This window comes from Vidua macroura, chromosome 2 (genome assembly GCF_024509145.1).
Source record: "Vidua macroura isolate BioBank_ID:100142 chromosome 2, ASM2450914v1, whole genome shotgun sequence".
NCBI lineage: Eukaryota > Metazoa > Chordata > Aves > Passeriformes > Viduidae > Vidua > Vidua macroura.
Window position 1 is genome coordinate 40,306,882 of NC_071572.1, and position 14,109 is coordinate 40,320,990.

Consider the following 14,109-nt stretch of genomic DNA (forward strand, 5'->3'; position numbering starts at 1 on the left):
GTCCTTCTCTATAATCCAATTTATGTGTTTTTTCCTACTAGAACTGCATAACTGTTCGACTTTATCAGAGTTAAATTACCATCTGCTTGAGGGAAAAATCAGGAGAGGGATGATAATAATTATCCTGATATATATACTACTTTGTTTGATCTAAAAAAGCAAGATCGATTTTGTGAAAGACACTGCTTTTGCTCATTTTAAGAATGAATTTTAATCAGCATCTTCATGGGGGAAATATTAATTTGATGTTTTAAAGGCTTGATATTTTAGCTGTTTATGTGAGTAGGCCCAAAACCCAGAAATAAAATCACTGGACAGGGCAATAGAAGAAAGATTACTTTTCTGTTTCAGAGGCTGTTGCATAGGAATATCCACTTTGCACGCCCAAAATGTTAACTTCAAGCTGCAAATATATTTAAAGAAGGAGTGAGATTCAGATCACGAGTTTCAACAGAACCTCTGTGGATCAAAGTAGGCATTTCTGGGAAACGCTGATAAAACTTTCTAACACACAGCAAAGGAGAAATAGGCACACCACTATGAAACTTTAAAACACTGATGAAATTTGCTGGCTTTTTCCAGTATTTTATGATTTTATAGTACTAGACAATATAAAATATAAAGAGAAATAAAACTCTGAAAACTGAAAAGCAGACTGGAATTCATGGTATTATGCTTTTGCAGTGTAGTTGTTATAGCAGGTGATATCATGTCTAAACTGCGGCTTTCATCTACAAATCTAAACACTCTGCAAAGTCAACCAGAAGGACAAGCGAACCCTTAATTCTAGTCAGTGGCTAAATCTTGCCTAGAATTGTTGAAACAAGTGAATATACATCATATACAGTATAAAAAAAGAGATCAATAAAGAAATTTGGAACCTACCAATACTGGTAGCGGGTGTCATGCACAAAACTGACCCTGCGTGTCATGCAATGATAGGTGAAAAAAGTGGATAAAGGGAAGAAACAGGTTAGCTGTTTAGAGTTAACATTCAAAGTGAGATTCAAGCATAACCACAGAGAAGTAAGTTAGTTAAATGAAACTGTAAGGTCATTCACAGTTTTGCTTAAACACAAAGAGGTGATTGTGTTCTTACTAAACTCCTGTATATACTGTGTGGGTTTTGGCATGCTTCTGTACATATTCAGATACTTCACAAACTTTTTTACTTATTAATATTATCCTTTCACTTAGTGCTTTTGCAGCAACAGGATTTTTTTTTTTTTTATAAAAACATTTGTGTTTAAAGACCACAGTATTTGGTACTTTTAGAACTCATTGCATAATTCAGACAGCTCAACGTTGCACAGATCAACATTCAACAATTTTTTGACATGTGGCAGGAAAAGAAAGTGGAATTAAGACAATATTCTACTGCAGGGGCTTTGTCAAATTTGTATTTGATTTTAACGTACCCATTCTTAACACAAAGGAAACAGTACTTAGACAAGTCCCAAGCTAAACACCTTAAAGTGTGTGACATTCCAGCAGAAGGCTCTCAGCGCACCCCAGAGATGCTGTGGGATGACTGCTCACCTGCTGTGCAGTTTACCTTTGGTGCCTAGCCCACCTTTAACCTTTCTGGAAAGGCCAAATAAAAGTAAGAGATCAGCCTGTTTCCAGTACAGTGCATACAGCAAGCTGGTGAAGGCAAGCAGGTAAGGAGACTATGCAAGGTACGTGCATATTTGACACAGAGTTGAATATGCTTCCTGTATTCCTGCTGAATTACTACTGCAGCCCCATGGGACAGTCGCAGGACTTGTGTGACTATGAATGACCTTACCCAAGAACAGTCCCCAGAGAATACACAAAATTCCTCCTCTAGAGGCTATAGAAACACTAACAAACAGCAATGGGAAGAGAGAAAAGATCTGCTGTTTTTAAGATCGTTCACCAAACAATAAGGAGAAGGTGACAAAGCAATCAAACTGATGTAAAACAAACAAAGTGCAGAAATTTGGAGGTAAGCCATGCTAACTCAAGCCCCACACTTTTTATTAGGGGAGCCAGTGGTTAATAAAGCAGAGAAGTTATATAAAACAATTAAGTTTTATATATATTCCAGCAGCAAAACTTGTCTTAAAATTTAACACACACGCACACACACACAAGGAACACATTTGAAAATTATACCACTATAGAAAATATCACACAATCATTTAAAATCCAACAGATAATGTCATGCATTGCTCCTCAGCTGTGGGTTGCATGACAGTCCTCACACCCACCAAATCCAACCTTCCCAGGAAATGTGGGAATATCAGATGTATCATCTTTAATGGAAAGCTCATGACACCCATTCTTATAGAGGGTGTTCTCCTTTCCTGAACTCCTCCCATACCCCACTCCTCTCTTTAATATCCTTCCTTGGAGCTGATGGTGTTTGAAAAGAGCAGGAGGTTCATCACTTTAGGAAAGGTTTTCTACTCTGGCACTTGGGCTCCATCTGGTATTTTATACCTCTGTTTCTTCTTTCTTTTAATGCACTTGTGTTGGGATTTGACAACAACCTGGCCCTTAAGGTTTGGTTCCAAGATCCACCCTTCCTACCACCAGAATTTTTTCAGTTAAAACTAGAATTACAACAATTAGCTGGAAAGAGGGATGGACAATAAAAAATACAAAAAGTGAGCTACTTAAGGAAGCATGAGCATTCCAAAAGTCTGGAAAATATCCAAATGCTTTCTCACTGAAAAAGGTTTAAACTACTATATTTTCCATAGTTAATTTGAAGTCTTTGTCAATTGCAAATAAGAGCAATAAGCCCTGAAAGGGAGTGCTTGAGAAGGAAAAATACCTATCATGCTACAAATTCTCATAGTTTCAATGTGAAATAAATTTGTGGACATTTCTGTATGTTCTGTAAGCACAGGGCAGTCTTCCCTTTATGTCCAAATAGGTGGTCTCAACATTTATTTATTTTTTTTCAAACACTCCCTTAAATGTCAGTGTGTTTTCTGCCACACATATTCTGGTGCACCAATGTGCTAAAAATAAGGCTGTGCTATTACTTACTATTACAAATACGGGGGCAGGCTCCAAGGTTGTTACTGAGGCCTTATAGAAAAATTCCATGAAGTCAAAGCCATCTGTGTTTGTTTTTTATCTTTAAAAACATATGGGAATGCTGATAGATTGGGAAATCATCATGTGTTGCCTTTCATTCCTTGTTTAACCGACATTATTTCTATAAACTAAAATAACATTGCTGAAATGTCAAGCACATTTGCAAACACGTAGTTTTAAACTATTCTGAAGTTCGCACTCGAGAACACCCTGACACTAAAATACGTAATTTGTTAATTATGAATGAAGTCATGAAAGAATTCCTTAGGAGGGAAATTCTCCTTTGGGAAGTTGGAGTGGGGGTGACTGACACAATTTAGAGGGTTGTGTTGTTACTGCTTACACGAGCACCCAGCACATCCCTTCTCTCGCCCTGCTACCAGCAAGGGTGCAAGTCAATCCATCTCTGAACACTCTGATTTTCACAGAGCTCCGAGCACTGAAATGTAAATTATATTTACTCATCTTCAGATCATCCCTATGAAGAATTATAACCCCAGCTATGAGCCACAAATGCTAGGAAAAGTTCTGGTGGTGCTCCAAAACCTTGAAAATGCATCTGATGCCTGAAAACCCTTAAGTGCAGCTGTGGGGAGCAATGTGTTTTGCCAGTGCTTCCATGCAGGTATTGACTGGAAGTTTATGGCTGGTGTTCCCTTTCTCAGGGTGCTCGTGTGGGGCTGGGGAAATCCCCACAGCTGCAAGACAGCAGCTGAGGGAGCAGGAGGATGCTGTGGCATCTCTGAAGCACGATGCTTTCCCCAGCATTTTTGTTAGTGGAAACAGATACAAGTCAAAATCCAGCCAATTTACAGCAGGCCAAAAGGGGCAAACTCTGCAGAATGATGAGCAAGGCTATGAATGTGCAAAAAATCAGCTTAACGGCATGTTGAAGTTTCTGCTTGAATTCTTGTCCTTTGCAAGAGGAATTAAAATAATGTGCAATCATCTGTGCAGGCTTCACCTCAAGTGGGGAAGGGAGCATAATAAAACCTTCTGTAAAGTGCAACTGCCTGACACAAAGGCTACCTCAGGGACACTAAACTGGTTCAATGTGGATACAACATACCTGTTGGGATAAACGCCGCATGTTGCTGCAACTGAGCATTGGCAAGAGCCTGTTGATAGTGCAAGACACTGGGATTGAAAACGGCACTGGCACCATTGCTTTTTTCAAGTGCTTGTCTCTTTGGTAAAGGGTGAAGAACACCAGGAGGAAAGGCCTGTAAATAAGAAAGTTAGTTAAAATGGCTCCATTTTTAAGACCTTGTCTGTAACATTTACATAAATACAAAAACTTAGTATTTTTTAAAGCAGCTAAAGATGCCTCGCCATGCATATTAACTCAAAGCACAGCAATGTAAAATGAGTGAAATTTTGTTATTGGTAGCAAAAGCATGGTACTATTAACCTAGAACTGTAGCAGCACAACTACTGAAAAGAAACGTTTGCTTTAAAGCAACGAAAATAGCATTGCCTTTAAGTAGGTTTTCAAATATTACAGGGAGAAAAAACCACTTGTGTTTCATTGCCAAGTATTTTCTTTTATTTTTAAATTTAAGTATCATTTCCTATTATTATACAGATTAATGGATTACGTTACGCATTTTCAATTACAAAAGCAGTTTTATCTCAATTTGACTTTTCATGAGAGATTTAAAAAAGATGAAACTGTGTTAGGAACCAAACTAAATTGTCTGCGGTCTATTACGTATGAGAATGAGATGGATAAATAGAGCTTCCGGTAAATTAATGAGTATGTGAAATCATTTCCGGTTGATGTTTGAAAAGTAAAGCGGTACAAATTTCATTAGTTGCTTCTCTGAAGGAAAAAAAAAATATAATAAAACAAAATAAAAAAAGCTACATGCAAAGCAAAAGGTGAAAGGTCAAAGTACCAGGTCTACAGTTGCTTCGAGAGGTCGCTTCATTGCTTTGGCAGTCGACTGAGTCTTTTAATAACAGGCAGCGAGCACATGATGGCAGTGGGCCAATGGGAGTCAAGCGAATTAACATACAGGTAAACAGCAAGCAGAGGTGCGTCATGGGAACGGCATTGCATTTGTGGATAGGTGAGAAGGAAAAAAATATTCTGAATGCAATATACAACATACAAAACACTAGGCATGCACAACAACAAAAATGTCTTCTAAAGAAATGAATATTACATTTTGAATTAGTACTGAAGCAAAAATGCATCTACTATACCTTAGTTAAAAGCATATAAGAGAGTAAAATATAGATGTTTGAAATTCAGGAAAGTTGAGTAAAACAGCAGCTTGCAGACACTATTAAGCATCATATAAACACTTCACAGAGATGCAGAAAGTTTTAAGGATACACCTATTGGAATTCCTGATAAGTCAGTTCGGTCACATTTTGAAGTGGGAAAATTGATTTTGGACGTTACATTTTCAAATACAAAACACTAGTGAAAGTTGCAATGCATTACAAATGCTATTAATATCAGTGCTTACAAGGTGAGTGTCTTTTAATTTAGAGAAGTGAATCATTCAAGGGTCAAAATGAGGTTCTCCTTTGCCAATACAAAACACAGTACATAGTATGTCCAGTTACACTAACTTATCATTAATTCCTTTTCTTTTCTCCTACAGCTGGGTCATTTTTGCAGATTTTTTAATCCTGTAACTTACCACATTACACTGAGAGGGAAAAAGGTCTTTCAGAACTGAAAACATACTTTCTAAATTTTACTATAACCTTCAGTACTAGATTCAGGAGCAGGGAATAAAATTGGGCTCCCAGTTCATAAGCTAACATTAACTAACATTAACTAACATATGAGTTATGATACTAGTCCAGCATTTTTAATTTTTCAAAAGAAAGTATTTAGGCATAGTACACAGGCATATACATTTATGTACTCTTTCATAGTAAATTCAAACTTATGGCTGATATGACAGCATTCTGAAAAAAAAATTCTGATATAAAATATTACTTTCAAGTTTTATAGTGTAAGTAATTCTTACAAACCTTTAGAAAAAGAAGAAAAATTTACTTGGAAATTGAAATTTTTACTTTTGTTTTTTAAACACAGGCTGCTATTTAGCTCTTTTTAGAATATGCAGATGATGTCTACTTTGAAATCAGTATGTGGAAATAGGGAATAAAAGTTGAAGTGGAGGAAGACAACAAGGCATAAAATGCCTGCAAACACCTCGTGTTCATAAGTTGATCAGGTGCCAACAGGGTATTCTGCAGGACAGTCCTCATTTTACTTACTCCTTGTACCTGTCTCTGTAGCATGAGTCTTCTCAACACCCTCCTCGTCTCTTCTTTAGCACTTTTCTGGATTACATAGCCTGATCTACAGGATCTGCTCATCTCTCTGGGCCCAAGACCCAGACACAACAAGAAACACCTGGTTTGAAGTGGGGATCTGGACAGACTTCTGTCTAAGCAGGACTGTGCAGGTACCACTGCAGAGGACATCACTCCACTGCCTGGGGCACAGCCTCAGAGCTACTTTGCTTCAACCACAGAAGGAAGTCTACACAGAGGTGATGCAGCACAACTGAATTCAGCATTATGCGATGATGAAGTCCACAAGTTCAAATCAACATCGCTAAGAGTGAAGTGTTTCACTTATTTAACTTTATTATCCAAATACGGATCTTATCTATTCTAACATGTTCACTTATTATCTCTCTGTTTATTATTGCCTTTCTCCAATTTTTTTCCATGCTCTTCTTAACATCACCTCCCTACTTTGAAGCTTTCTTCTGGCTTCCCCCTCATATTCCCCAGCAAGTTCAGTTTTAGTCTTCCCTACCCAAAGGCTTGATCTGTTCTAAACATAACTCATCAACGATGCTTCCATGTAGTCTCCCATTCTTTTCAGGCTTTCAAACTGCTAATTTTGCTCTCCTATATTAATATTTTCTTTTATTTCATCCTGATAGTAAAACCTCCTTTACCTCTTTCTGTTCCATCAGATGATCTCCTTCTCAACATTTGATCCACATAACTAACAACCAAAGAATCAATAGCTACAGGATGGAGAGGAAGAGGATAAAAAAAGGAAATAAAGATAATATTAAAAATGATCAAACATCCAAGGCATAGTATTTGCCTGCCACACGGCACATTGGTATGCTTTAATGTCTCCTGGAATAAAACAAGATCCACACAGCAGTGGCATCCATGAATGTGCAAGGAGCTCCTGACTAAACTCAAATGAAAGAAGGAAAGCCCACAAGAGGTGGGAGCAGGGACAGATGGCTCAGGAGGAACAGGGATACAGCCTGAACATGCAGGGATATGTTAGGAGAGTCAAAGATCACCTGGAGTTGAATCTGGCAAGGGATGTGAAAGACAATCAGAAGGGCTTCTCAGCAACAAAAGGAAGACTAGAGAAAATGTGTTTCCACTGCTGAATGGGGCAGGCAACCTGGTGACACAGGACATGGAGAAGGCTGAGGTTCGGAAAATACTTTCCATCTCAGTCTTTACTGGCAAGACTGGCCTTCAGGCCAGTGGGAGACCAGTAGGGAAGTCTGAAGTGAAAAAGATTTTCCCTTGGGGGAGGATTATCAGGTTAGAGAACATTTAAACAAACTGTATGTACACAAACCTATAGGAACTAACAGAATGCACCCTGGGTGCTGAAAGAGGTGGGCAATGTCACTGCGAGGTTACTCTTACTTATCTTTGAAAGGTCCCTGTGACTGAGGGAAATTCCCAAAGACTGCAAGAAAGTAAACTACACTCCTGTCTTCAAAAAGGGCATGAAGGGAGGTCTGAGGACTGGCAGGTTGGTCAGCCTCACCTGAGTCCCTGGGAAAGCAATTGAGCAAATCCTTCTGAAAACCATCTGCAAACACATGAAAGCCAAGATAATGAAGTAGTCAGCATAGATTCATGACAGGGAAATTGTGCTTAACCAGCCTGACATCTTTCTATGATGAGGCTGGCAGCGTGGTGAAGGGAGAGCAATGGATGTTGTTTTTCTTGATTTCAGAAAGGATTTCAACAGTATTTCATCCTCACAGACAGATTTATTTATCCTGGGCTAAATGGGAAACAGGGAGGTGGACTGACAATTGTCTCACATGCCAGGCTCAAAGGGATGTGACCAGCAACGCAGAGCCCAGCTGGAGGCCAGTCACCAGTGATGTGAAACTGGGAGGAATGGTTGATACACAAGATAGACATGCTAGTGCTCAGAGGGTATAGAAAGTCTGGAGAAATGGGCACAGAGGAACTTCACCAAGTCCAACAAAAACAAATATCAAGACCTGCACCTGGGGAGGAACATCACGAGGCAGCAGTACTGTCTGGGGGCCACAAAGGCTTGGCAGAAAAGACCCTCAAGATCCTGGTGGACACCAAGCCAGCAATGCACCCTCATAAACAAAGGCTGCTAATAGCATGCTGGGCTACACTGGGAAGAGTATCACCAACAGGTGGAAGGAGATGATTCTTCCCCTCTACTCAGCCCTGGTGAGGCCACATATGGAGCACTCTGTCCAGGTCTGGGCACCCCAGTACAAGAAAGATACAGGTGTACTAGAAAACACTCCCACACAGGACCTGAAAGATGATCAAGGGATTGGATTCAGCCTGGAGAAGATACAGGGGAATCTCATCAGTGTATATAAATACTTGATTTCAGGGTAAGGATGAAGCCAGTGGTGCCAAGGGACAGGAGAAGAGGAAATGGAAATAAATTTTAAAAAAAGAAATTCCATTTAAATGTAAGATTAAAAAAAAAAAAAGCTTTTTTTTTTTTTACTGGAAGTATGGAGCAGGTTTTCAAGTTATGGAGTTTCCATCCTTAGAGACATTAGTAAACCAAACAGGCACATCCTGGGCAATCTCCTCTAGCTCCCCTGCTTAAGCAGGGGAAATGGGCTGGAATATTTTGTACATATTTCTCTGCAAAATGTTACCCTGAATTACAGGTCCCTGTTGCCTTCTCCTGTGACATTAGACTGATAACATTTCAATTCTGTGTTTCCAAAGATGCTTCATCTTGCTTTGAGGCTAATGCAAGTCTAATTAAGCCTTATTTAAAACCACAGGATATATATCTGCAACTATTACCAAAGTGCAAAAGAAATTAATCCCCTCATCTCTCTCTTTTCTTATTTAGTATAGTGCCTAGAAATATTACATTCTCTAAATGAACAATAAATATTGCACAACAGAAGCTAATCAGAATAAAACCCCAATCTTCTCTGCTTTAATTTCCAGATGGTATTCAATTTCTGCAAGCACAGGAAACTTTAACTAAAAATCATCCAATTTGAAACAAAGGCTGTGATACTATTAGAGAAAGAATACTGAAACTTAAGAAATATTCTTCTGTATGATGGTTTACTTTCTTGCACAACTTACCCTTTGTCCCTCAAAAAAGTCTGGTCTTTTCTAATTTGTTAAATACAATGGCTTGGGGTAGTTATGTACTGTACTGTATTGTGTTTCTTGTAGGCCTTTAAACCAGAGAATAACTGTATTGTCTATAACTATTGTATGCACTGCCCACAAGTCCACAAACCACATCTGCTTAATTATTCGTCCACTGCCAGCAATGAGGACAATGATTCTTTGATTTGCTGCCAGCAGTTTTGTCTCTCAAGTCAGATCCTGCATGTTCAATTTATTTAACTTTATCAATACCACTGCAAATTCATCAACTTTCCTGGTAGCAACTGTAAGAGGAATCCAATCCTAGTGAAGGGGTGGGCTGTCTTGTCTGAATAGTTTTAAGTAAGAGGTTAAAATATCTGAAAATAAAAGCTCTCACTCTCTTTTCTTCTGACTGTAACCACAATATTTCTTTCCTAATGATTCCCATTACAGTTTACTACTTTAAAACCTCAAAATTCAAGTAACTGGCCTATAATAGTGGGAGAGGCAAGAAGTTTCTAGGCACAAAATGTGTCAATCAAAGTTCAAAAATATACAGGCAACACTTTCTAGTCATTGGGGATAGTTGTAGATCTACAGAGGGCAGTTCTTTCTCATCCTCAGGCAGGCACTAATGGTACATCTGATGAGTATCCTGGTTTTTCTACTCTACAAGTACAGAGAGACCAAGGTGGCTGGCCGGTTGTCTCGTTTCTAAGCCAGACTGTGCTGATCTCAATACAGGTTTCTGTTCTACTACTGATCTCTGAAGCAAACACTCTCTCTTTGCTTTTCTTCCAAATTTCCACATGTATATCTGCCATCAAAGAGCTAAAACAGCATATGTGTCCCTGTTTTCCTGGGAACACTGAAGCTTATCAGTTTTGTTTCTGTTTGGAAATACTAGGGGCAAATTTACAAAAAATTAAGGCAGAGAACAGAAGTGGTATAGAGTGTCATTTGCTTCACTGTCTTGAATAGAAATACAGCATTAAAACAAGGGTATAAAGAAAAGAAAGTGCTTCCTCCCATCAAGCAATAGTAATTTTATAAATTCTTATCTTTCACCAAAGTAAAAAAAAAAAGAAAAATTTAAAAAAAAGAGGCAAAAGAGAAAAGAAAGTATAAGCAAACAGCATTAAATTGAAGCAAAATAGGCATCAAAAAAAGGCAGCCATACATGCCAGCACTTACCATCACAGTCGCAGCTGCCGCAGCTGCCTGGGCTGCCACTGCAGCCTGGTTGGCTTGGTGTTGCGCCGCTTTGATTTTGGCCTGCAAATGTGCAGGAGGGTGAAAATACTTGCATTTCTCCCTCATGCAACGACCTTTTATGTAATCCATACACACGGTTACGGTGTTGTCATTTGTGTCAATCATTGTGCTGTCTGCCGGATGCGCAAAGCGGCAATCAGTCTCTCCACGCGCACAGTTCCCCCGCTGGAACTCCCTGCACACCTACATGCAAAACAACACACGTTGCAGGGGCACAGCTCAGTGCAGCATGAAAGGGCAGGGAGTGTCCCACGCCCCCAAAAGACAGACCTGCCCCCTTCCCCTGTTAGTTCAAGTTTTACAGCAACTTCAATTTGATAAACCCTTCATCTTTTGGTGGGTGAGGGGAGTGCACCTATTTTATCCTTATGTTCTTGGCTCCTCAGGTAGCTCTCTGGTACTGTGGATAAATAACAGAAGCATTCCCAAATGCCTTTCCTTTTTCCTGTTTAAAAAGCAGCTGGAAAATATACTTACTTACATAACTGCTCCTGCAACACTAGCTGGGAACCACAAAATATTTTGTCTCTTTCTGACTACACTTTGTAATCTTGCAAGTGGACTGGTAGGGAAGGAGTTCCTCTTGCTTAAACCCAGGGAAAATACACGTCAGATGCACTGCATTTTTTATGGAGTCTACAAACAAAATCGAGAGCCTACTTAAAAATAATTTTCAAAAATGGGCAGAATGAACACACGGACTTTCTTAAGAAGAAATGTGCTCTAGACACTGGTGCTTAGGCTTTTGGGAAAGGACATTCATTTTTGGTAGAGCCATTTGGCCTCCTTGTGTACTCAGATCACAGATTCCATTGAGTCCAGCCACACAGTGATCCAGCAACAGCTGGGAGGCTCTGCACAGAGCTGGGGGCTTGGCCCTTCAGCCTGCTGCAGAGTTGGTAATATTCCACATCTCCATCGGCAGCTCATGCTGAAGGGCTACACCATTCCCCTAATATCAATCCATAAAGCTATAAGATTCCCTTGTTATCAGTGCAGAAAAACCAAGACAATTATTACTGAAATAAAAAATGTGGTTGTTAGATATTTCATCAAGGGATGCCTTTACAGGCACAGGTTGAAGTTTTTTGAGATTATGAACTTTACAAAAAATGAAAACTCATGTTGATGTCTGTGTATTAAATATAATACACAGTTACCTGCTACCTTAAATATAGCAGCATTTAATTACCACTGGCTGCAAGTGCAGAAATCCTGCCTGATACAAGTTTTTTATCTGTAGCAACTAAATTTAAGCTTCGCTTCTAAAACAACAGTTATACCCTCCAAGATCTCTCACACATCCTAACAGAGAAAGTGTTTCTAGTCACAGTGGTGTCTACAGTACCTCCAGTTTATCAGTCCTGAGGAGTTTCTGGGTAGCAGTTGAACTGGGGACTGAAACTGGTGGACTTCCAGGAACAATGACAGGCGGCGTGGGTAGGATCTCAGTCGGGACTAAGCCAACTCCTGGTGTTACTGGCGTTAGGTAAGGAGCAAAGCTAATAGCCGTGTTCGTTCCTATTGTGGGACCCACCGGAAATGTGGGCTGAAAAAGGAAAACACACACCAAGATGAAATTAAAAGCCCCTTAATCAATAGCTTAGTAGTTGTCCTTTGCTTGCTGTTCTTTCTGGCACGGATTAATTTTCTTAAAGAAAAACTTTAAACAGCTGGAAAAATACACAGCATCTCCTCTTCTTTTAATCATGTAACACATTCCAGCAGCACACGAAGAACCACCTTTGTAACTCTATTACTGGAAAAGAGTCTGCAGATGCGAAGTAAGTCCTACTTTGAATCTGAATCTGTGCGGAGGTCCAGCTTACATTGCAGGCTTATTTACACACCTAAATGTAGAAATAACATAGACTTTATTGCTTTTCATCAATACTTGTTTTCCTTGGGAAAACAGGCTGTTTTTCAAAGTATTCAGATTTCATAGCTGAAGCGTTTTAACTATATTAAAGCCATATTTCTAATAAGAGTACATATAATGAGCTCTTTGGCACGTAACTTCCAGTATGTTTGCATACTGTATTTTGCCACCTCCTGCAATTATATGTTACTGTGTCTCATACACTGAAAAAACTCAACTTTGCAAACGTTTGTGTGCTCAGCTGTCACCAGTGGCAAGCAGAATAAATATTATAATCTCAGCTGGACACAATATTTAGAAAGGGATTATTAAAGCTTATATTAGTTCATCATATGAAAAACTTTGATTGGAGGGAATGATACGGGTCTAAAAATCTTGTTTTGTTCCTTCCTACAGTGAGTCAGTGAAGTCATGACCAGAAGAAAGAGCATTTGTGTGATGCTACAACAGCCATGATGAAGCAGAACAGTGGGTTTGTTAACATCAGCTCCACAGGGGGTGGAGGCAGAACATCACCATGGTCAGCTCATGCTCTGACCTGGAAAGTGCTTTAGTTCTGCAGAGCTGAGTACCCCAGAGAGTGAAGCTATAATTATAAATGAGGAAAAACAGGAGACATCTCCGGTTAGCTTTGTCAGAAATTAGGTTCCCAAATAAGCCAGCAACTAGAAACACAACAGCACAACACTAAGACTTAAAACACTTTAACAAAGGAGAAGAGTCTTGTTAAAGTGGCCTGCATGACATAAAGTACATAGAAACTACACAAAAGAAAACACAGCACCTAGAAGGCAGTTTTTTCTTTTTTGTTTGTGTTTAGCTTTCTTGGGAGTTTTTTGTCTTTGGAACCAATTACTAAATTATAAATGGATGTGACTTAGTACCAATATAATGCTTTGAGTATACAGATTAACCAGGATAACCAACTATACAGAAATGGCATCTAACTGCTCTTAAGAGTTAAAAATATATTATGCTGTGTTCTAATCAGTGATCAAATCTGCTTGATATCAAGCAACCCAGTTTATATGTCAAACATGAGCTAAATTCTGAAGAGCATAATAACGAACATTTATATGAAACAATGGTTTGACTATGTTGAAAACAGTATGTGTTATGTGAAGTATAAATAACAGCTTTGTGTCAGATATAATTTTAAAAATAAATCCACTCGTCAAATGACTTCTATGAAATTTTCTTTCACTTTTTATCCATTTGGTCAAGGCTGAGTCATCTTAATCTGGCAATTTGTGTGAGACAGACCTGGCATTTTTATCACAGCAATCAGTACAGAAGACATTACGTCAATGAAATTGTAAAGTTCAAATGATGAAATGGATGAGAAGAAAAAAGTATAATTTTGCCACTTGAATTTTTCTCATAATATTAAGCAATGGAATCTATTACTTCATCACAACTTTTTCTGATGAAAACTCAAGCAGTAAATCCCCAGGAAATATCAAGACACATTAAGAGGCCAACATCACCAGATACAATTTGATGAACATGTA

At 38.9% G+C, this 14,109-nt stretch overlaps 1 protein-coding gene across 6 annotated transcripts in view; it reads right to left on the minus strand.

Annotated features, from left to right (window-relative positions):
- Positions 1–14,109, minus strand: part of MBNL2 (muscleblind like splicing regulator 2) — a 105,655-nt gene that overhangs the window by 18,539 nt on the left and 73,007 nt on the right. For 2 of the 6 annotated variants that reach the window (XM_053970634.1, XM_053970635.1), the window contains exons 4-7: positions 12,068–12,268; positions 10,639–10,902; positions 4,971–5,024; positions 4,142–4,295 (exon numbers count right to left, since the gene is read on the minus strand). In XM_053970634.1, coding sequence (XP_053826609.1) covers positions 4,142–4,295; positions 4,971–5,024; positions 10,639–10,902; positions 12,068–12,268 — 673 coding nt within the window. Of the gene's footprint in view, positions 1–885; positions 922–4,141; positions 4,296–4,970; positions 5,025–10,638; positions 10,903–12,067; positions 12,269–14,109 lie in introns of all 6 variants that reach the window. The other 4 variants (XM_053970637.1, XM_053970638.1, XM_053970633.1 and 1 more) reach the window with 3 other exon arrangements.